The sequence below is a fragment of the Furipterus horrens genome, unplaced genomic scaffold, assembly GCF_987537825.1.
Source record: "Furipterus horrens unplaced genomic scaffold, mFurHor1.1.pri manual_scaffold_8, whole genome shotgun sequence".
Classification (NCBI taxonomy): Eukaryota; Metazoa; Chordata; class Mammalia; order Chiroptera; family Furipteridae; genus Furipterus; species Furipterus horrens.
Window position 1 is genome coordinate 43679848 of NW_028327178.1, and position 24306 is coordinate 43704153.

The 24306-nt window shown below is 36.9% G+C and overlaps 1 protein-coding gene across 5 annotated transcripts in view; it reads right to left on the reverse strand.

Moving 5' to 3' along the window:
- Positions 1-268: 268 nt before the first annotated feature.
- The window catches only part of METTL4 (methyltransferase 4, N6-adenosine), a 43027-nt gene continuing 18989 nt past the window's right edge, over positions 269-24306 (reverse strand). For 4 of the 5 annotated variants that reach the window (XM_090285141.1, XM_090285137.1, XM_090285139.1 and 1 more), the window contains exons 6-9: positions 10542-10716; positions 6842-6948; positions 6403-6482; positions 269-651 (exon numbers count right to left, since the gene is read on the reverse strand). In XM_090285141.1, coding sequence (XP_090141267.1) covers positions 506-651; positions 6403-6482; positions 6842-6948; positions 10542-10716 — 508 coding nt within the window. In that variant the 3' untranslated portion in view covers positions 269-505. The remainder of the gene's footprint in view (positions 652-6402; positions 6483-6841; positions 6949-10541; positions 10717-24306) is intronic. The other variant, XM_090285140.1, reaches the window with a different exon arrangement.

Here is a 24306-nt window from a genome sequence, read left to right on the forward strand (position 1 = left end):
AAGGCCCCTCCCAAAAGAGCTGCCACCACTGAGTTCTGCGGATTGACATTAGGAAAGAACACATGCCACAGTATAGCCAGAACATCTTCAGTTTAAAGAGAAGCAGAAATCTGGACTTTTATATGTAATTTCCTGATTTTTTTAGAATGATGATTCAAAATTTTTATAACATTGTTTGGGCCAAACAAAATACATTCATGGGCAGAATTATGACCTCTGGCCCACAGTACAGGCTTTGTGACTTTTTTAATAACAAAGTCTTGCCATCTTTCTAAAGGCTTACATCTTTATTTGTAATGAACCTAGAATAATATACAATACTAGTACAACTGAAGTAAAATTAATCTCAAAATTACATGAAGGCTAGACACTTCTGACCATTTTGCTGAACAACCAAGTCCGACTTACATTTCTAAGCTACTGGTTGGTAATAAAAGGAAAAAATAAGTTATAATGAAGGGAGAGTGAAGAAAAACTGCAGAAAATCACAACTTTAAAATCAGAGTCAGCTTTTAGACTCCAGAGCAATAAAATAATCCACGTGTTGAAATTTGAGAACTTCATTTCCCCAACTAGTCCAACCTGGCTGTAAATTTCGAGCAAACAATTCCAAACATTCCGCATCAGGCTTGATATAGTCTTTTAAAACCCCTGTCCAAAAAAGAGAAAAAAGAAACACGAAAATTATTAAGAAAGAAATCAATATCCTTTCAGCAAGTAAGAATAGAAAAGTAAAAATATTTCCTTAAAAAAAGGGACAACAAATTAATTTCAAGGATTTTGTCACAGGCTTTACTATTTATAGGTAGAAAGTCATTTGAAGTAAGTACCTTTGAGATTGGGAACACCACCATGAGAACTTTCAGTAGCCCTGATTTATTGGTTTTCATTTGTAGATGAGAAATGAAGATTTTAACACCCACACAATGACTTTTCAGTTTTCCAATACTGCTGCCACATCTCCTGAGTACGAACTTAATTTATTTTTTAATAAATGTAATCCATGCATGAAAAAAGTCTATAATAACAATACAAAGACAACCCACTTTAAAAAACTAAGATAAAATATAAGTCTCTGCAAACATATACTTTAATGAAAGTACAGTAAATAAAGAATGGACACAGAGAGAAATATTCAGAACATATAATTAACAGATAACTATATTCCCTTAGCTATAAATTGGTGGTACTAAGAATATTCCTTCACTTACAAATTATAGATCCTTATTTGCCTAAAATTTCACCATATTATTTCCACAGTTAAGTATTCCTTAGTCAATGTATTAATACGGAAAACTATATTTTATTGGGAAAATAATATATGAGATACTTCTCATATATATTGTCTAGAAAGCTGTGATCAGCACCAACAGAAAGAAAAGAATACCAAAGAAAGTTTCTTTTTAAAGCACATGCTCCTTCAGAATACAAATATTTAAGTCAATTTAACCTTGATCATGTTGCTAAGTTAGCTATATTAACCAGTTACAGACACTAGGTATGAAAATTACAATTCAGGGATAAAAAGTCACTAAACAGGTAAAATATAGGTGCAGGCAAAAGTAGCTTTACAGTTGAGAGTAGACTACAAGAATGTATAAATAATGTAAATAATCATAACCTGCATCTCTTTTTCCACATGAACTGTAAACATACTTCTGCCTACCCATGTATAATCTTAACTGATATGCAAAATTGAGCTTGGAGGAAATCTATCAAATTCCCTTTGTGAATAAGAAGGGTTCCTTTAGGAATACTTGACGCAGGTAAAGTTTAAAAGACAATATATGAAAATTTTTATGTTCTATAATGTTCTTCAATTGCTCTCACAGAAAAATATTTATTTTCTTAAAGTACTGGTCCTGTTTATCAAAAATCAAAGAATTAAAAGTATTTTCTATAACTCAACTGAATTCAGATTTGGGCTTTGCTAGCTTCTAGATGTTGGTGACATGAAGACTTCTAGTCCTTTCATAAGCATATGATTGAATGCTACTGAACTTGAAAGAGAAAGATTTCCCTGTAGTATTAGAGGACAATAACCCTATATCACTTTTCCATTTTTTTCCCCATGAATTCAATGCCTTACCATCCTCAGTTTACTTTTAATGTTGGCTAAGGTTATAATGAACCAAAGTTCTTTCTTTGTTTTTGCTTATTTGTTCAGTTTTTCAGTACAAAGATGTAAGCAACTTTATTTTGTTACTTTAAACTAGAATCTAAACTAGAGTCAGCCGGTCAAAAATGTTTGCTATTCCCAGCATCCACCACATAATTAGTGCTATGGGATTTAACAAGAAAAACAGATATCCATGTTTTCTCAGAATTCACAATCTAACAAAAAAAATGACCAGGTAATTAAAGAGGAAAAATACATACAACCTAAACCCATTTACCATCTCCTACTTTCTCAATGTAACACATTCCTGCATGATTTTTTTTCATTCTAGTTGACAAAAATAGAAAATCAAGGAGTAATGTCTTATACAGTGTAATCTTAAATGTTTGTTTAATTTCAAAGCAAAAGAAATAGAGGCAAATTAATTAAAAATGTTTTATTCTTACTAATTTAAAATGTCAATTTAAAAGTAAATGTAAGATCTGAAAAGTTTCATCACAAGACAAAAGTTTATAATTATGTGTGGTGATGGATATTAACTAGGCTTATTATTGGTGATCATTTTGCAATAGATGCTCAACTTACAATGGTACGTCCTGATAACCCATCACAAGCTGAAAATACCATAGGTCAAAAAAGCATTTAATACACCTAACTAGTGACTATTACAGCTGAGCCTAGCTTACCTTAAAAGTGCTCAGAACAGTCACATTAGTCTACAGTTGGGTAAAATCATCTAACACAATAAATGCATAGTAGGTTTATAGTGATTGTTCACCCTGGAGATTGGGTGACCGACTGGGAGTAGTGGTTCATTACTGCAGCCCAGCATTGAGAGGGTATGATACTGCATATCACTAGCCCAGGAAAAATCAACATTTAAATTCAAAGCATGGTTTCTACTAAATATTTATCTCTTTGGCACTGTTGTAAATCGAAAAGTAGAACCATTGTAAGTTGGGGACCATCTGTATATACATATATTGAATTATTATGTTGTACAGCTGAAACTAATTTGCCAATTATATTTTAATTTTCAAAAATGTAAATGTATAAATTTAAATGAGTATAACATATACAATGCATACTTAGATAATTAAATAACATCCAGCACTAGTAAACATACTTCTAATCAACAGAGAGTAAGTAATCCATACACAGCCAGTCATTCCCCTTTTGCTCTGAGAGCAAGGAGCAGGGCTGGTGAAGAAGTCGCTCAAATAGTATAGAATCTCATCAAACTATGTTTTACTCCTCAGATAAAGACTGTTACTGAGTAAGTAGCAAAAAGTGAAAATTCCTCTAAAGTAAATATAAAAAATAAAGTTTAATTCAAATACTTTTATTTCAGAATTTCCCTATTAAATCTTTAAACTTAAGAGTATACATTTATAATGTCAGGTTGTAAGCCATAGCAATTGATAGCTTATCTTTCAATCTAAGGAGGAAACTTCAAAACTTACAATTAGAGTAAATGTATCACTTCAAATGAAATATCTTTTTTTATATTTTGCAGCAGAAATAACAAATTATAACTTTTTAAAAAATGTTGGGTGTTTCCAGAAGCAAAAGAGAACATTTTGTTTTATGAATCTGCAGTTTAAGAACATAAACATGTAAAAGTTCTCAACATTATATGCAGAACACATATTGTCCCAAATCCTAGAGTTATGAACTCAGAGTAAAATATATCGCAGAAATTTAAAAATTGTTTTCTGGTAGCTTTAATTTGTACAGCTCTCCACCTACAATACATGCACTTGCTAGTTAATAACATGTACTCAAAAATAAAAGATTACAAATATTTCTTGTCTACTAGTACTTACCCAAAGCATAAGGATTACATACATGGAGTAATGTAAAAATTTTTTCCAAAAAAAATCTAACTTTTGTTTTAAAATGGCTCTCAATCTTAAAAATGTGTTTGTGCTGCTCTCTACTGGCAATATGACAGAACTGCACTTCATAGATACACACCCTAACACTATTTTTAATTGGTAGTAATAAAAAGACTAATTGTTTTCAATATTTTAAAACTTTATTTTTTAAGACTAATCTTTAAACATAATTTTATTCTATTTAAAAGTAACTTATAAATAGTTTAATTATCCTTTAAGAATAAAAGGTTTGGGTCTTCGCTTTTCGATTTTTAAAAGTAAAAAAAAACAAGTCCTAAGGCAAACACTAAATTAAACTTTGGTACTCACTGACTGATAAAAGGAAATTCAAATGAGAAAAATCCAATTCATATTTCCTCCATCAAGTATAATTGGTGCCAAACAATTTTTTTTCTCAAATAACAATACAATCTCGCTTTTCATTTAAGTCACATATTTAATGCATTAAAAAATCTATGGTAATCTAAAATTTAAAGGTGATTATTCACTGAGAATCCTTGTAACTCAAAGAATTAATCATCAGGTAGACATCTGAATATTCCTCAGATGAAGTAATACTATTATGCTTCTTCTCCATAACCAATTTAAGATAACAACACCAAAGTGCTATCAATAAAAATTCTCTGGAGAATTTGTATTCACTTTCCTACATATTCTAACTCATAAACTATACAAATTTCTACAAAATAATATGATAGGATGGCAGCCTATAGTGTTCTTGAGTGACACCTTGAACAGTTTGGGATTTTTAAAGCAGGGATCACCAATCCAACAAGATACATATTACTGAAGAAGTTATTTGAATACTAAACATTGCATATCAAGTTCAGTATCTCTCAAAGACTTATGTTTTATTTTTTTAAGTCTTACTAAAAATTTAGTATTCATGAGCTTCTACTATCTGTTACAGAATTTCAAATATATTATAACAAATCCTCACAAATCTGAAAAATTAAACATCATTATTCCCTCTTCACATGAGGACTTTTGAGATAAGAAATGATTAGCAGATCCTGGATTCAAACTCATGCCAGTCAATCTCCAAAGCCAAAATTTTCCACCATTCTTTGCTACTTAGTTTCATTGAATGACGAACATTATACTAACTCTTTAAGACTAGTAAGAATTGCAGGCTGCAGCAATTACATTGGCAATGGTTCAGAAAAGCAACACTACCTCAATCTAAAATCCCCAGATTTTAGCAAATATGAAGGGAATTCTACCCTTATCTCTGACTGCTCTCCTGAGCTGCTGGTTTGAGAACAAGCAAAGGACAGAGCGCTAGTAGTAAAACAAAACTAGCTAAACTACAGGCCTCAGAAGCCCCATCAATCTTTATTCTGTCCAGGCCAGTGATAGGGTAGCAACCAATAGTAAAGGGAACCTAAAAAAAATGGTTTAAGAGGGAATGCTGAGATAATATAAAACTGACAGTGTTTCGATGGAACAGACGAGGAGACTCCCCTTCTTCTAGCCCCATCACCACCCTCTAACCTCCTTTCCAGTCTTAGTCTTCAGGACCAACAAACATCATTATTCATGGTTAGCTCCTACTGTTCACGAACCACAAGCTCTCAGATTCATCAGAATTACTGCACCCAGTAGAGGCCTCCATCAGCTTCCTGATCGACCTGCATCTATCGACCTCCTCATATGCCTCTCTCTTGCTTCTATTTCCACCAAGACAATATGGTTCTAGAGGGCATTCGCCATTTACTCCACAAGTTGGCCATGTATCTCTTAAAGGTGCAAAACCAGCAGAGTGGCAGAGCCCTATTCCAAGACATGCAGAAGTTGTCCCAAGATAAGTGGATGCCATAGAAGCTATCATGGCCCTTGAGAAGAACCTGAACCAGGCCCTTTTGGATCTGCATGCTTTGGGTTCTGCCCGCACAGACTGCCTTTTCTGTGCATTCTTGGAGAGCTACTTCCTGAATGAGGAAGTGAAACTCATTATGAGGGCAACAGCCTAACCTTGACAGGCCGGTTGGTATCCATGCTGGGCTCCGCAAGTACCTCTTCAAAAGACTCACCCTCAAGCACAAGGAGCCTCCTATGCCTGGTGCTCTTTAAGGGACCCATTTGCATCACCCTGGTGTCAGTGCTTCTGCCTGAGCCTCTCTCTGCAGCCACTAGGCAGCTTTTTAACCAACTAGATAGACCCCTCTCCCAAGCCAGGGACCAAATGAAAACAATAAATCTTTCTGCAGAAACACACACACACACACACACACTAATCTATTCATAAATTCTATTATAAAATTTTAGAATATTAATTAAAATAACATCTGAATTAATTCCCAAATCTCTAGACTATTCAAATACTAAATTCAATTCTTTTCCATTTTGACAGAAGTCATAACCATTCTATTTATAAAAACATACCAGTAAGAGGTGGCTTATGTGAGTGAACAGTACAGGGCACACTGACAATCAACTTGTGATCTGGAATGGGAAGCACATTCCTAATTAAAACAAAACAACAAAGTAAATTATATTTTAAAGAACATTTTTATATATAAACTACAGTCACCTTAACTTTTTTCACCTTTCAAATAATATCTGAATTTAAAATTGATTTAAGAAGAACAATAATGAATATCAACAATTTTAGTATGAGACATTTCCAATAATTTCCCTTTTAATAATAATGACAATTACACACTAGATAAAACAAAAACTATTATAAAATTTCATGTGCCATACCATTCACATTTTTCTGGTGTGGGACATTTTTAGATTTTCAAAAATGTAAAAATTAAGGAAAAGCTAAACACCTAAGAATTAACACATTTATATAATTTTGAAAAATCACCTTTCCTACCTTAATGGTACAGCAGTTTTTTCTTGAACTCTCCCCAGTATAAGACCCTCATAAGGCTTTTTGTGTGGAGAATCTAATGGGAATACAAACTCTCCTGAATTGGTTATCTGATAGGAAAGAGTCAAAAAAGAATACATCTGTAAATATCCCAGAAAGGGATTTTCCCCCTCGAGTTTCCACCAAAGAAAAAGAAATTATTAAACCTTCAGGCTAGTGCTGTCCAATAAAAATATAATGTGAGCCACAAATGCAAGCCACATTATGTAATTTAAATTTTCTAGTCGTCGGCGGCAGCCGTCCGTCTCAAGAGACGATGGTGTAGCTTCTTAAGAGTCTATCTGCACCGCCGAGAATGGCTGTGCAGTCCGACTCGGGAGTGACACGGTATCTGTCTCCTCCCGTGTTGAATCGACATCTTGCGATGACGCTGGAGTGTCCTCTCCAGTGAAGCTGAAGCTACAAAGCCTGGGCAGGGTGATATGGAGGGTCTGCTGTTGCCCATGTAGCAGACCCCCCCCTCTCTTCGCAGCTGAAGGGTCCAAGGGAAAGACGGTGTCAATACAGCTTGGCTTCAGGTGCGCCGCAGGAGTTGCCGGTGTTGACTACAACGTCAAACCGCCTTAGGGACTCCGGCTCCGGATTTTCTGTCGGGGTTTACTCCCTTAGCCTTTCCCCTGAAGAGGTATGCCGCAAGGCAGCGGAGGTTTTTTGGAGTCAAGAGTTTTCCTTCTCTGATGTGCCCTGACTGGAAGATCGAACCAGCGACACTTAGCTCGCAGGCCGACGCTCAATCCACTGAGCCAAACCAGCCAGGGCTTAAATTTTCTAGTAGCAACATTAAAAAAAAAAAAAAAGAATGCAGTGAAGTTGATTTTAATTATATATTTAATTTAATCTAACATATCTAAACTATTATCATTTCAATATGTAATAAATTCAAAAAGTTATTGAGATATGTTATATTCTTTCATAATAAGCCTTTGAAATCCAATATCTTACACTTAATACCACATCTCAGTTTGGAGCCACATAGTAACTACTATATTGGACAGAGCAGCTGTTAAGTGACTAAATATATTTTAAATATCACTTTGTCATCTTGCACACAAAAATCTCTATTGTCATCCTGCACACAAAAATCTCTATTTTCCATTAACATTTATTCTTGGAAACCATGCCATCATTAACTCATTTATTCAGTCATTCAAATAATATTTAATGATTACTGGCAATGTGACTTAACTAGATTATAATATTTTACTTTATTTATAGGAAATAGTGTCATTAAATATTGTCAGAACTAAAATTAATAATGAAAGAAGCTCAGTGATTGATGAGATAGATAATAGTCCAATCCTTTGGCATTGTAAATCCAGAAATCAACTTTATCATTTCACACTGGAGTGATCAGACTCTCAAAGACTCAAGCTAATCAAATTTAAAACAGTTTATAATAGGACTATCCATTAATTAACTATAAAGATATATATTTTCACTATCAGAATACCCATGACGGGGGCAAAAAAACTGGAATTATCTCCTGGAAGATAGACCCATTGTCGTACAGGCTTTCCCCACTAGGTGAGTATCCTAGGAACCCATGTGTCTCAGTGTACCACCTGGCGTTGTTGTGAGAGGCTGCATTCAGCTTCAGTAAGTTTTCTGAAGACTATTTTGACGTGTCTGCCTGTTTCATGATGGGTGATTTGTGAGCACACCGGCCCATACCACACTGAGTGTTCAGCAGTTTTTGACCCAAAATGGCATGACTCCCATGCGCCCCCCCATGTCCTTATTCACCAATCTTGCCCCGAGAAACTTTCTTTTTTTCCCTGAATGAAAAAAGCCCTCAAAAGGAAATATTTTGCTGATGTGGAAGCAAAAAACAGCACTAAACAGCACTAAAAAGCATCAAAATCAACAACTTCAAAAACTGTTTTGAGCAGTGGGAAATAACGTCCTAATAGGCATATTGCATCAAATGGAGGGTACCTTGAAGGTGACTGAAGTTTAAACACGGAAGAAATACACAAATTTTTATAAATAAATTCCATGTTTTGGGGGGGAATTCCCCCTTATATCTGTTATCTATGTAACCCTTTACCCCATATGAAAGTACCTAAAAAACAATCAGTAAAGTCTTTTTATCACCTCTAGGGCCCATGAGAAACAGTACATGTACCACAAAGTCTTGTTAAGTAAAAGCACTGGAAATTCTCATTTTTTGGATATTCTTTATACTCAATGCAGATTTCTCCCTCTGTTATAACAATACGTGTAATTACCTAATAGTGTTTCATATAAAACATTGTATTTTTGTTTTAAACTCTGGTGTTACCATACCATCTCTCACAACTGATTATTACTACAAATGAAGAGTCTTAGTTTTACATATTAACATTTCACTGTTTTGCCCTGGCTGGTGTGGCTCAGTGGACCGAGCACCAACCTGAGAACCAAAGGGTCAATGTTTCAATTCCCAGTCAGGGCACACGCACAGGTTGTGGACTGGGTCCCCAGGTGAGGGCACATGAGAAGCAACCACACACTGATGTATCTCTCCCTCTCTTTCTCCCTTCCCCTCTCTCTAAAAATAAATTAATTAAATAAAAAATAAAAATAAAAAATTTTCGTGATTTCAGAAGGTTTACTTTTCCTGACTTTGGCCCTAGATTCTGACTATTAAAAGAGCTGTCATCACAGACAGGGTGGAATGTGGTTTTAAATTCCTGTCATAGACCTACATCCAATCAACCAAAGCTAAGCCCAAATACATCATAAAACCAAAGATACAACTGTAAATGTTTGTTTTCCGAGTCGCATAAAATAGATGCAAATAATAACGTACACAGCTTTTACAAGATATTCCAACACACCACAAAGTACAAAAAAAGCACATAAAAACAGAACTCTCATGTGTCTAACATGAATATACCACCTATATAAATATTAAACATTCAATTAACAATAATTTAGCTTGTCTTTTTAAAATTTAGGAGAGCTTTTGTTGGATTCATCTAAGTAGAAAAATGTATCTTTAAAAGGATGTACAGTGACCTCTGAACTGATACCTTAATTCTTCTGAATGTTTTGGTATTCTTATAGCAAGCACAGATAGTAAAGATCATTCAACCAATTTGTGAGCTACAATCAGTTCTTTCAAAAATAAACACAGCAGCTCATAAGGCACTGAAGGGCCTATGTTAAGATTTAAAGAATGAAAAGTTCTTGGTTCTAGCATCTTCCTTCCTACCTCTTCCACACTGGGTTACTTTGCTATTCTTCCTCCTATCCCCAGGAACATAAGAAAAAGAAAGAAAAAAAGAGAGAAGTCAAAAAAGGGTGACTAAAATTGTGGATGTAGAAAGAGGAAGAAGATGAAGGGTAAGGCTACCTCTATATTTAGTGATAGACAGATTCCCTGAAGTTGTTTGCTGTTTTTTATAATACAGACATCAGAGCTTTTTAAAATGTCATCCTAATATCTTTCTTAAGTGACTTATTAAGGCTAGCAGTTTGGGATTCTGTTACAAAAAATACAGAGAACAAACAAAGCCTCGGGAATAAAAGGATAAAAGTATTTGCAGCAAAGTAAAAGTACTCCATGTTTAAGGAGATATGTGTTAAAAAGTAAATGCTACCTTAATGTGACATAAGTCACGCTATATTAACAAAAAAAAAATTTAACTTCCGAACTTACTTTTAACCAGTGCCATTCAGCAACTATCTCCACAGACCACGAAGGATAAAGTTCTTCCTTTACAAAACGTAGGTGCTTCTGCCTATTAGTCACCCAGGTAATAACAAGACAGTTTGGAGCAGCCAGTTTAGGGATAGGTATCTGCTTTATTTGCAGTGGTGATAAATAACTGTACCTAAATATAAATAGAAAAAATATTAGCAAAATTTTATACAAAAAATAAAAATAAGCAGGAAAAAGACCTGTATAATATTGACTCCACAAAAACAAAGCTCCCCTAGATATTTATCTGTATTTCTAAATATGAAGCCACAGTGACATCCAGTGGACACATTATCACACGCAAGTCAGAAACAACTTCATTTTTTGTTTTTGTTTAAAATTGTCAGGCTATATTTCTCTATCATTTCTAAGTGCATAACATTTCAGTAATTTTACTAATATTTACACTATGCTTTTTACCATTATTGTTTGGTTTCATAATCTGTACATTACACAGGGTCCCCCATCACAGTGAGTAAAAATTATAGTCTTTCACCTCCTGGATATTAATAGTATGAAGTGTAGTTTCTCTTGCTAGAACACTATTTGCTGTATAATACTCCATCAAATAAATGTGACCCTTTCTCTAACACTCAATACAGACAACAAGGAGAGGAGAGGTCAGCATTCTCCTAGCTCCCCTACAGCTGCTTCCAGGATATAACTCACACACCTTTGGATAAAATCCCCTTCGCTTTGGGAGGTATGCTCTCCAGCTATGCTAGCCTCTAATGTTTCTTACAGAACCAATTTCATCTTCATTCTCTATGTTTAATGAGGATTTAAGCACTAAGCCCCTCTACCTCACCAATATAAATCTTGCCATTATTCCAGGCAGTTTCAAAGCCCAAATCTATATAATGTACACACTTCAATTATTCTTCCCTTAAATAGAATTACAAACTTCCAGCCAAGATGGAGGCCTTAGCTAGACACACTGGGTCTCCCTCCACAACTAAGAAAGAATACAACTAAAGACAACCAGAAATTTCATAAAATCAAGCTGCATGGAAGTCCAACAAACAAAGATATAAAGAAGAAATACTCATATACACAGGTAAAAGGGGCAGAGCCGGGGTGAAGAGAAGCAGTGTGGTGGTGGCAGCAGCAGGAGGCCAGCGGAAAGCACAGTCACACATTTTAAAAAGTCGGGAGGGACAGCTGGGGAGTGCTCCTAACACCAGACCAGACCACACAGCTCACAGTTCCAATGCCAGGGAAAATCAACCCTCATTGCTTCTGACTGTGAAAACCAGAGGAGGTTGGGGCAGAGAAAGAAATTACCAGTCTGTCAGCAGAGTCCCCTCATTTAAAGGGCCCCCATGGTCCTAGAACATCCACAGACACACCCACGGCCAGGGCAACAGCTAGAGGGGCACCAGTCCCATAAGAGAAGTGGGAGAAGTGCCTGGAAAAGGGGCGAGTACTGAGCAAGTGGCATTGTTCCCTCTCAGATTCCTCCTCCACATATAGTGCCACAACGTGGTGAAATGGGTAACCATGTACTGATGAATACCAAGGCTCTACCCCTTACAACATAACAGGTGTGAGAGCTCTACCTAAGACACAGAGGCAAACAAACACAGGAGCCTGTAAAGATGAAAAGACAGAGAAGCATGGCCCAAAAGAGAGAATGAGTCAAGGTTCCAGTGGGAGAACTACACGACAAGGAGATAGCCAACCTAACAGAGGTAGAGTTCAAACCACTGGTGATAAAGATACTCACAGACTTGACAGATATGCTTAAGCATTGCAAATGCAGAAAGGAAGAAGTAAAGGCTATGCTAAATGAAACGAAGGAGAATCCACACAAAACCAATGGTGAAGAGAAGGAAAATAGGGTTCAAATCAATGATTTGGAACATAAGGAAGAAAAAAACAGTCAGCCAGTACAGAATGAGGAAACAAGAGTTTAAAAAAAATGGGGAGAGACTTAGGAACCTCTGGGACAACCTTAAACATGCCAACATCCAAATCATAGGGGTGCCAGAAGGAGTGGAGGAAGAGCAAGAAATTGAAAGCTTATGTGAAAAAATAATAAAGGTAAATATCCCAAGTTTGGTGAAGGAAATAGACCTGCAAGTCCAAGAAGCACAGAGTCCCCAACAAGCTCGACCCAAAGAGGACCACACCAAGGCACATCGTCATTAAAATGCCAAAGGTTCAAGATAAAGAGAGAATCTTAAAAGCAGCAAGAAAAAAGCAGAGATACCTACAAAGGGGTGCCTATAAGACTATCAGCCCTGGCTGCTGTGGCTCAGTGGATTGAGTGTCGACCTGCGAGCTAAGTGTCGCTGGTTCGATTCCCAGTCAGGGCACATTACTAGGTTGCACTTCAGGTCCCCTGTTGGAGGCGCAAGTGAGAGGCAACCACACAGTGATGTTTCTCTCCCTCTCTTTCTCCTTTCCCCTCTCTCTAAAAATAAAATAAATAAACAAATAAATAATTTTAAAAAAAAAAGACTATCAGCTGATTTCTCAAAAGAAACTTAGCAGGCAAGAAGGGACTGGCAAGCAGTATTCAAGGTGATGAAAAGCAAGGACCTACAACCAAGATTACTCTATCCAGCAAAGCTATCATTTAGAATGGAAGGGCAGATAAAGTGCTTCCCAGACAAGGTAAAGCTAAAGGAGTCCATCATCATCAAGCCATTATTATATGAAATGTTAAAGGGACTTATTTAAGAAAAAGAAGACCAAAACTATGAACATTAAAATGACAACAAATTCACAACCATCAACAACTGACTCTAAAAAATAAAAACAAAGTAAGCAAACAACCAGAATAGGAACAGAATCATAGGTATGGGGATCATTTGGAGGGTTATCAGCTGGGATGGGGAAAGCGGGAGAAATGGGGAAATGGTGCAGGGATTAAGAAGCATAATTGGTTGGTACAAAACAGACAGGGGGAAGTTAAGAATAATATAGGAAAGGGTGAAGCCAAAGACTTATATACATGACCCATGGACATAAACTAAGGGGAGTGGGATTGCTGGAGGGAAAGGGGTTACTGGGCAAAGGGGAGCAAAGGGAAAACAAACTGGGACAACTGTAACAAAATCAATAGATTATACTTAAAAAATTAACTAATTAAATAACTAATACAATTGCATTCACCCCACTTCATTAATCCATTCCAATGGCCATAACCTAGACCTTGTCATCACTCACACTTGTTCCATCTCTGAAACCATAAACATAAATCTTTAGCCATGTCCACTATCCTTCATGTATTCCTTGGCCTTATCAAACCATCTAGCCAATGCCCCATTCCTCTACTTTATTGAATCTATCAGTTTCTTTCTCCCAAGAGTATCAATCATTTCAGTTCCTCCTCACTAGCACCTCCTCCTATCCCACCTTTACCCTTCATCCCACACCTCCTGCAAACCTCCAAACTTCAGTTCAATTCAACTTAAATGAAATTCAATTCAACTTCTTCATATGGAGGAAACCAGGTGGAGAAAAATACAGAACTAAAGAATTTACTCAATTAAATCTATTTTCAGGCTCTCAAAACTACTCAATTCTTTTATTCATCATTGGTCAACTACTACAAACTTTCATCTCTTTTCAAGTCCCTTGCCCAATCTCTTGATAGAAAGGCCACCAGATTCTTCAACTACATAACCTTCTTCTCCCTCCTTGTACTCCTTCACTTACCTATTTCTATACATTTACTCTTAAGAAAAATGGTATGGTTTCACCTATTTAAAGCTTATATCTCCAGATGTTCTCTTAAACCCATCTTCTAGTATTTTGTAATACTAATTACTACTTCCTTCTGTACTTTCAACATCTCTAGTTCCTTGCCATAAGCTTATAAAGATGTTTATACTTTACAATTGTAAAGAAAAAAGAGGGGAGAAGAAAGAGAAGAAAAAAAGGAAGAAAAAAGAAGAGAGAATTTCCCTCAATTTGGTCTCCTTCTGTCTATAACTAAAGTAAGGGCTGGTATGCACTTAGTTTTTCTACTGTCTCTCCTTTATTTCTCAATTGACTACAACAAGGCTAAATGGCCAAATGCAGTAAAATCAGGATCCAGCTCTAACACATGGCAACTATATGATGTCAGGAAGTGAGCAATAAATATTTCTTATATAAACAAATAAATGAGTAAAACAATTCTCATCTCAAGCACCCATGTTTTCTGACATGCAGATTTCTGAATTGCCTTAATTTTATTTAATTGGCTGATTTTTGAAGAAGGATGAAACAGTCATACTTCATTTTCTAATTATCTGAACAAATTCCATCTTTGTGTTGCAACAGAAAGTATGGGGATTTCTGGTCAAGATAGTGGCATAGCTGAACATGGTTCGCCTCCTCACACACCCACACTAAAATATAGAACAACCATCACAAAGACCCATCAGAAATCGAACTGAATAGAAGTCTGACAACTATGGAACTAAAGAAACCACAGCCATTCAGACTGGTAAGAGAGGTAGAGACACAGAATGGGCTGGTCCCACATCCACATGTGGTAGACAAAAATTCATGAGGAATATCTTGGGAATGAATAGTCCCAGCCCTAAACCAGGCACCCCAGCCCAGAGTTTCGTGCCAGGAAGATAAGTCCCCATAACTTCTGGCTAAAAAAACAGCAGGGATTGAGTCAGTGGAAGAAACTTCTGGAGTCCCAAGCAGTTCCACTTGAAGAAGCCACACACGGACTTTTTCAGATTTACTTCCTCTGAGCTCCAGCACCAAAGTGACAGCTTGAAAGGCACCATGGCATAAAGGAAGAAACTGAAGTGTCTGGCATCAAGGCAAGAGCTGGGGGACAGCTTTCTCCTAGACAGAAAAGCATGCAGAGGTCATTGTCCCCTTTTGTGAACCCTTCTCCAACAGAGCCATAGGACTGGCAGGTTGGTGTCATATCTGAGACTCCATAAGCCCAGCACCCTACCCTGGAGATCCCAGAGACTCAGTCCCACCAAACTTACACGCCCACCAGAGCTGCTGTTCAGTATGAATGGCTGGTCTTGGCTCATGCTTCACAACTTCCTAAATTCTAACAAGCAACAGCCAGCCTCAGTGAGATCCCAGCCCCTGTACCTCATGCTAAGTGGCCCCAGTACCAGCACTTGCAGCATCCAGCCTAAATTCACAGCTTGGCTTCACCTGGGAATCGCCAAGCCCAGCACAAGTAGCAGTCATCTCAGATTGCTTTATAGCTCAGTCAGGGGGTGCTCAAGCAAAACACAGGTCAGGGCTGACCTTGGCCTCCACCACCCAGGAAACCACGGAGTCTACATACCTAGTGGACAGTTACAGACTATGGAGGAGCACCACCACCATTCCATCACACAGCTGATCCTCCACAGAGGGAGGAGGTTGGTGGTCAGTGGCCACAGCCAGTCCTTGCAGCTGACTTGCCTGGGTAAATCCCTCCTATTGACCTGCCACAGCAATCAAGGCTCAACTACAAGAGGAGGGTGTACTCAGCCCACACAAAAGGCGCACCTTAAGTACCCAGCTTGGGTGATAGGGGAGGCTGTGCGACTAGACCCTACAGGACACATACTACATTAGGCCACACTACCAAGACAAGGAGTCATAGCAGCTCTACATAATTCACAGAAACAAACACAGGCTGACAAAATGAGCAAAGAAACATGGACCAAATGAAAGAACAGACTAAAATTCCAGAAAAAAAGAACTAAACAAAATGGAGATAAGCCATCTGTCAGATGCAGAATTCAAAAGACTGGTTATAAGGATGCTCAGGGAACTTAGTGAGGACCTCAACAGCAACAAAAAGATCGAGTCAGAAACAAATGACTCACTAATTGAAATAAAAAACAATTCATAGGAAAACAACAGTAGAGTGTATGAAGCCAAGAATCCGATCAATGACTTGGAACATAAGGAAGCAAAAAACAACCAATCAGAACAATAAGAGGAAGAAAGAACCCCCCCAAAATGAAGATATCATATGCAGCCTCTGGGACAAGTTCAGGTATTCCAACATTCACATTATAGGGGTTCCAGAAGGTGAAGATGAAGAGCAAAAAAGTGGAAATTTATTTGAAAAAATAATGAAAGGAAATTTCCCTAATTTGGTGAAGGAACTACACACGCAAGTCCAGGAAGGAGAGTCCCAAACAAGATGGATGCAAAGAGGTCCACTCTAAGACACATCAGAATTAAAATGCCAAAGGTTAAACATAAAGAGAGAATCTTAAAAGCAGCAAGAAAAAAGTATTTAGTCACTTACAGGGATGTTCCCATAAGACTGTCAACTGATTTCTCACAAGAAACTTTGCAAGCTAATAGGTATTGGTAAGAAATATTCAAAGTCATGTAAAGCAGTGACCTACAGCCATGATTTCCCTACCCAGCAAAGATATTATTTAGAATTGAAGGGCAGATAAAGAGCTTCCCAGATTAAGGAAAAAACTAAAGGAGTTCATCATCACCAAACCATTATTATGTGTAATGTTAAAGGGACTTATTTAAGAAAAAGAAGATCAAAACTATGAACAATAAAATGGTAGTAAGTACGTATCTATCAACAATTGAATCTAAAAAACAAACTAAACAATCAAGAAGAACAGAGACAGAAACATGGATATGGAGAGCTTTTGATGGATGCCAGGTGGGAGGGCAGTTTGGTGGAATGGGGAAGAGGTGAGGGAATTAAGAAGTACTAATAAATAGGTAATTATAAAATAGCCATGGAGATGTAAAGTATCAAATAGCAAATGGAGTAGCCAGAGAACCTATGTGCATGAAAAATGGTGTGAGGATTACTGGAGAGAGTGGGAGTTGCTGGACAGAGGGTGGCAAAGGGGGAAAAATTGGGACAACTGTATCAATCTGAATCTAATCATAAGAAGTAATCATAAAATTCCAAATTGTGGAATATCTACACACAAGGGGCACACACATTTAAAAAGAGTCAGTGTATGAAATCTTACAATTTGCTAACGCATGGATGAACCTAGATAGAGGATCTTATGCTAATTGAAATAAGTCAGTCAGAGAAAGATAAATACCATTTGATTTTACTTATATGTGGAATCTAAAGAACAATATAAATGAACAAACAAACAAAAACATCCTCATAGATACAAAGAACAAACTGATGGTTGCCAGAGTGGAGAAGGTTGGAGAACTGGGTGAAAAGGGTGAAGGGATTACAAAATACAGATTGGCAGTTACAAAATAGTCAGGGGATGTAAAGTACATCATGGGGAATATAGTCAATAACAATATAACTATGTATGGTGCCAGTTGGGTACTAAAAATACCACGGGGAACGTTTTGTAGGGTATGTGATGGTCAAGCCACTATGCAGTACTCCTGAAACTGATATAAAATTATATTAAATGTAAACAGGAATTGGAAAAATTGTTTAATTTTAGAAAAGGAATTAATTTGTAGATGCATGTAAGGTTGGGTTAATGATTCAGTATTTCTCCTTATACCTATTACCTTGAACGAGCATTATTTATTTAAAAGACAAATATTTAACCATTGCACAACAATGTCACTTTTGTTATAAATAAGGTAATCATATATGTGAGAATTTGTTTCTGAATTCTATTATATTTCATTGTTCCACTTGCTTTTCTTGCAATAAGAATGCAATCTTAGTTGTTGTAGCTTTTTTAATTGGTCTTTGACTTTGACATATGCCTCCAAAATTTCATTGGCTACAAAAATAAACTCAAAATGGGTTAATGACTTAAATGTAAGACCTGAAATCATGGAAGTCCTAGAATAAAACATAAGAAGTAAAGGATTTGACATCAGTCTGAGTAATACCTTTTTGGATACATCCTCTTGAGCTAGGGAAACAAAAGCAAAAATAAACAAATGAGACGTAATCAAACTAAAAAGCTCTTGCACAGTGAAGGAAACCTTCAACAAAACAAAAATAAACCTACTGAAAGGGAGAATATAGTCACAAATGATATATCTGATCTGGGTTGACATCTAAAATATATAAGAAACTCATACGATTCAATAATAAAAAATAATCCAATTGAAAAATAGGCAAAGGAAATGAAAAAATCACTTCTCCAAAGAAGACATACACGTAGCCAACAGACATATGAAAAGATACTCAACATTACTAATCATCAGGGAAATGCAAATCAAAACCACAATGAGATACCACCTCACACCTATCAGAAGGGCTATCATCAAAAAGTCAACAAATAACAAATGTTGTCAAGGAAGTGGAGAAAAGAGAACCCTTTTGGTAGGACTGTAATCTAGTACAGTTCCTATGGAAAACAGTATAGAGATTCCTTTAAAAAACTAAGAACAGATATACCATACAACCCAGCAATACCACTTCGGGGTATTTATCCAAAGAAAATAAGAACACAAATTTGAACAGATATATGCACCCCTATGCTCACTGCAGCATTATTTACAGTAGCAACATAGGTGCCCATGGATAGATGAGTGGGTAAAGATGTGATACACACACACACATGCACACACACAATGGAATATTACACAGAAATAAAAAAGAATGAAACCTTGCCATTTACTAATTGAAATAAGTCAGGCAGAGAAAGACAAATAAAATATTGTTTCATTTATATGTGGAATCTAAAAAACAAAACAAAACAAAGAAGACAAAACAAAAAGTCTCAAAGAAATAGGGACCAAAGAAAGAAATGGTTACCAGAAGGGGAGATAGGAGGATGGGTGAAAAGGAAAAGGGAATATAGTCAATAATACAGTAGTCCCTCTCCAAATCACAGTTCACTTATCGCAGCATCACTGTGTTGCGGAATTTTTTAAAATATTATATTTAATTATTTATCACGGATTTTTTGTTATATTGCGGGATTTTGCGGTATTGTATACAAATGTTAAAGTTATGTAGGTTTAAGAGTGTAGAATATGTTTAAGAACATAAGTAGTGTTTATAAAAGTGTGGAAAAGGTTAATAAGGGAGTGGAGAAAGTTAATAAGGGTCTGGGAACGGTTATAAGTGTGTGGGAAGGGTTTATAAAGCCTTAAAATATATATAAATACTAAAATAAATGTAAGGTTTCTACTTCGCAGATTTTCACCTATCGCGGAGGGGGTTTTGAACGTAATACCCGCGATAAGTGAGGGAATATTGTCTTGTGAGAAGTTTGCATGGTGATAGATGACTACTAGAATTATCGGGATGATCACACTGTAAGGTAAAAAGTGTCGAATCACTATGTTATACACCTGAAATCAATATAACCAATATAAGATTATATACCAAGCATACTTAAATTTTTTTAATTGCACTGGCTATTTTTGGCCCTTTGCAGTTCCACTTGAATTATAGAAATACCTTGTCTATTTTCACCAGAAATAAAATTATGTTTGAGATTATACAAAAGCTGAACAATTCACGGAAAGGAAAAAAAAAGACTTTTTTTTATATATTCAGTTTTCCGGTTTATATACATGGCATCTTCTTTTATTAAGATTCTCCTTGCTTAGGGAATATGTTCAGTAATATTGTAGTAACTAGGTCTGATGCCTGATGGATACCTGACTTATTAGGGTGATTACAACATAAGATATATCAATATCTAATTACTATGTTCTACACCTGAAAGTACTATAATAGTGTATGTCAAATATAATTGAAAATAAATTTTTAAAAACTTTAACTTCTCTCAAAAATATTTTATAACTTTCACAGTATACGTCACATATTGTTGGTCAGATTGTGTCTTAGTAATACATTTTTCAAAGCTATAATACGTTGGCCTGCGAGCCAAGTGCCACTGGTTCGATTCCCAGTCAGGGTACATAACTAGGTTGCACGTCAGGTCCCCAGTTGGGGGCGTGAGTGAGAGGCAATCACACAGTGATGTTTCTCTCCCTTTCTCCTTTCCCCTCTCTCTAAAAATAAACAAACAAACATAAATAAATTATTTTAAAAGCTATAATAAACAGATCACAATTTTTTTTAAGAAAGTCAATGTTTTGAAGATAAAAATGACTGAGAGACTGTTCTACATTTTTAAAAAATTAAAAATAAAAATAAAATTTAGGAAAGATCAAATACAAAGAGTGTTCCTTGATTAGATCTTGGATCTAAACAACAAAAAATTATATGACCATAAGAAATAGTTGAAGAATGATTAGAGAAATCTCTCTATATATAATAAATATTAACTTTCTTGGGGTTGACAATGGTAATGTAGTTATATAGGAGAACATCCTTGTTTTCAGGAGATGAATGGTAAAAAAAATTGTGTGTAAAATTATAATATCTGCAACATCAGATAAAAAAAAGCAGGAACAGACTTCTGGCCAAGATGGAGGCTTAGATGGACACACTCGGTCTCCCTCTACAACTAGAAAGGAATATAACTACCTTAAAACAGAAATTCCAGAAAACAAAACTATATGGAAGCCCAACATATGAAGTTATAAACCAGTGGTGCTCGCCTGGACGGGTAGGAGAGGCGAAATCGGACCCGAAACGGAAAGGTCAGGCAGTGCTGTTTGCAGTAGCAGAGGGGAGAGCGGCAGGGGGAGCAATCCCAACTGCAGTCCAGCCCCGGCAGCTCACGACCCCAACGCGGGGAAAGGCAGCCCCCCCCACTGTATCGGACGGTGGGGCCCAGAGGGCGGGAGGATGGATCCCCGTCTCCCAGCGGAGAATAACGGCAGGAATCCATCTTGGACCCTCACCCACACACAAAGCGCCACAGCACAGCGAAAAAGGTCGGGATCACCACCAGTCGCTGGGTAGTGATGAGTATACGGGGCTCCACCCCCCACAGCCTGCCCAGGAAGCAAAGCAAAACACAAATCCGCCAAAATGAAGGCGACAATGATTGAAATCCTGGTGACACAGCTCACCAGGCAGCAGATGAAGAACCTGACAGATGAACAAATAAGAAATCTTTCAGAGACTCAGTTCAGAGCTATTGTTATAAGGTGGCTTACAGAATTAACAAAAGATCTGGAACAGGACAGGGAAGGAAAGAAAGCCACTCATACTGAAATGAACGAAAACACATACGAGACAAGTGGTGAGAAAATAAAATCCAGAGATCAAATCAACAAACCGGAATATAGAGAAGGACCAAACAGTCAACCAATGCAGAAAGAGGAAACAAAAAGTGAGGAATATGAGGAGAGGACCAGAAACCTCTGGGACAGATATAAGAGATCGAATATTTGGATTATAAGATTGCCAGAGGTTGAAGAAGAACTAGAAATTGAAAAATTATGTGAAAAAATAATGAAGCAGAACTTCCCGAACCTGGGGAAGGAAATAGACTTACAGGTCCAGGAAGCACAGAGAGTTCCAAAAAAACTGGACCCAGGGAGAACCACTCCAAGACACATTATAATCAAATTGTCAAAAATTAAAGATAAAGACAGAATCTTAAAAGCAGCAAGAGAGAAGAAAAGAATCATGTACAAAGGGGTCCCAATTAGACTATCAGCTGACTTCTCAAGGAAGACCCTGCAGGCAAGAAGGGACTGGCAAGAAATATCCAAAATAATGAAAATCAAAAACCTACAGCCACAAATACTCTACCCAGTTAAACTGTCATTCAGAATAGAAGCGCAGAGAAAGTGCTTCCAGGACAAAATAAAACTGAAGTAGTTCATTAGATCCAAACCACTATTATATGAGATGTTAAAGGGACTGGTTTAGAAGAAGGAGGATTAAAACTATGGACATTAAAATGAAAACTGCATCACAAGAACCAACAACAGAAGCTAGGGAATTGAAACAAAGGCAAACTAAATAGGCAATGAGAGTGGAAAAATAACTATACGTATGGGGAACATACTGGGGGGAGGTTAGCAGGGAAGGGGGAGAGGGAGAGAGATGGTACAGGAATTAAGAAGCATAGTAGTAGGGAATGGAATAGACAGGAAGAGGTTGAGAAGAACTATATGCACAACCAATGGACATGGACTAAAAGGGGGGGACAACTGGAGGGAGGGGGGCCACCGGGTGGAGGGGAGCAGAGGGAAGGGAAATTGGGACAACTGTAACAGCATAATCAATAAAACATATTTAAAAAAAAAAAAAGCAGGAACATGGAGATAGACACGATGCACACAAATGTGGTAAAATATTAATAACTGGTAAATCTAAGGGAAAAGTAATTTGATATTCATGAACTATTCTTTCAACTTTTCTCAAAGCTGGAATGTCTCTAAATCAAAATTTAATGGAAAGCAATAACACAGTAAATTGTCACAATGAGATCACAAATATATAACTACAAGATAAATGGAAAAGGAAACCAAAACTTTCAAAATGTGCTCGGTAAAACTATCATAAAACGCTTTATTTTTTAAATATTTATTTATTTATCTATTTATTTATTCATTTATTTTAGCGAGAGGGGAATGGAGGGAGAAAAGAGAGGGAAACATTAATGTGAAAGAGAAATATCAATCGCTTGCCTCTCGCATGCGGGAAAGAAGAGAAAGAGAGAGAGAGAGAGAGAGAGAGAGAGAGAGAGAGAGAGAGAGAGAGAGAGAGAGAGAGAGAGAGATGTTTATCAGTTGCTTTTCACACATGCCCTGACCAAGGACATACCTGCAGCCCAAGCATGTGCCATGACTGAGAATCAAACAGCGACCTTTTGCTTTGTGGGAAAACACCCAACCAATTGAGCCACACCAATCAGGCCTATCATAAAACGCTTTGGAATGAAGGAGTCATTATTCAGAATTATAAAAATCTGTCCCAAAAAATGCTGTAACAAGATCAAATATGTGTTCATTTTTTTAAAACTTCTACTGAGTGCCCTGTCCAGGTGGCTCAGTTGGTTGAAGCGTTATCCCACACACCAAAAGGTTGATGGTTCAATTCAAGATCATCGCACATACCTAGATTACAGGTTTAATCCCTGGTCAGGGTGCGTAAGGGAGGCAACCAATTGATGTTCCTTCTCATGTCGATGTTTCTCTCTCTAAAATCAATGAACAGGCCCTGGCTGATTTGGCTCAGTGGATTTAGTGCCAGCCTGCAAACTGAAATGTCCCCAGTTTGACTCCCAGTAAGGGTACATGCCTGGGTTGTGGGCCAGATCCCCAGCTGGGGGCATGCAAAAGGCAACCAACTGATGTCTCTCTCCCTCTCTTTCTCCCTCCCTATCCCTCTCTCTAAAAATAAATAAATAAAATATTTAAAAAGAATAAACTCAACGAACAGCCCTGGCCAGTGTGGCTCAGTTGGTTGGCGCATCAAAGGTTGCACAATCATTTCCAATCAGGGCACATGCCTAGGTTGCAAGGTTCCATCTGGTTGGGGAGTATAGGAGAGACAACCCATCGATGTTTCCCTCTCGCATCGATGTTTCTCTGCCTCGCTTACCCTCTCTCTAAAACCAATAAGGATAAAAATAAAATAAAATAATAAAAAATAAAATAAAATAAAATGATGAAATAAAATCAATGAGCATATCCTCAGGTGAGGAGTAAAAAAAAAAAAACTTCTATAGAGTATTCAAGAATAAGATGTAAAAAACTATCAATTTTCATTAAAATAAGAAAAAGCAAATGAAATTTAAGCTATATTTTTAAAAAATAATTCTTGGAGAAAACTGGAACCCATTACTAAAGAATATTACAAAACTGGACTTTCTGATTCTTTTGAATTTAACACTTAACTGTAATAATGAGCAGGACTGGAGAAAAAATAGTCTTTCAACAAATGATGCCTGTTCCCACCCACCACTACCCACACACACATACACTACATAAGGACAATTCTACC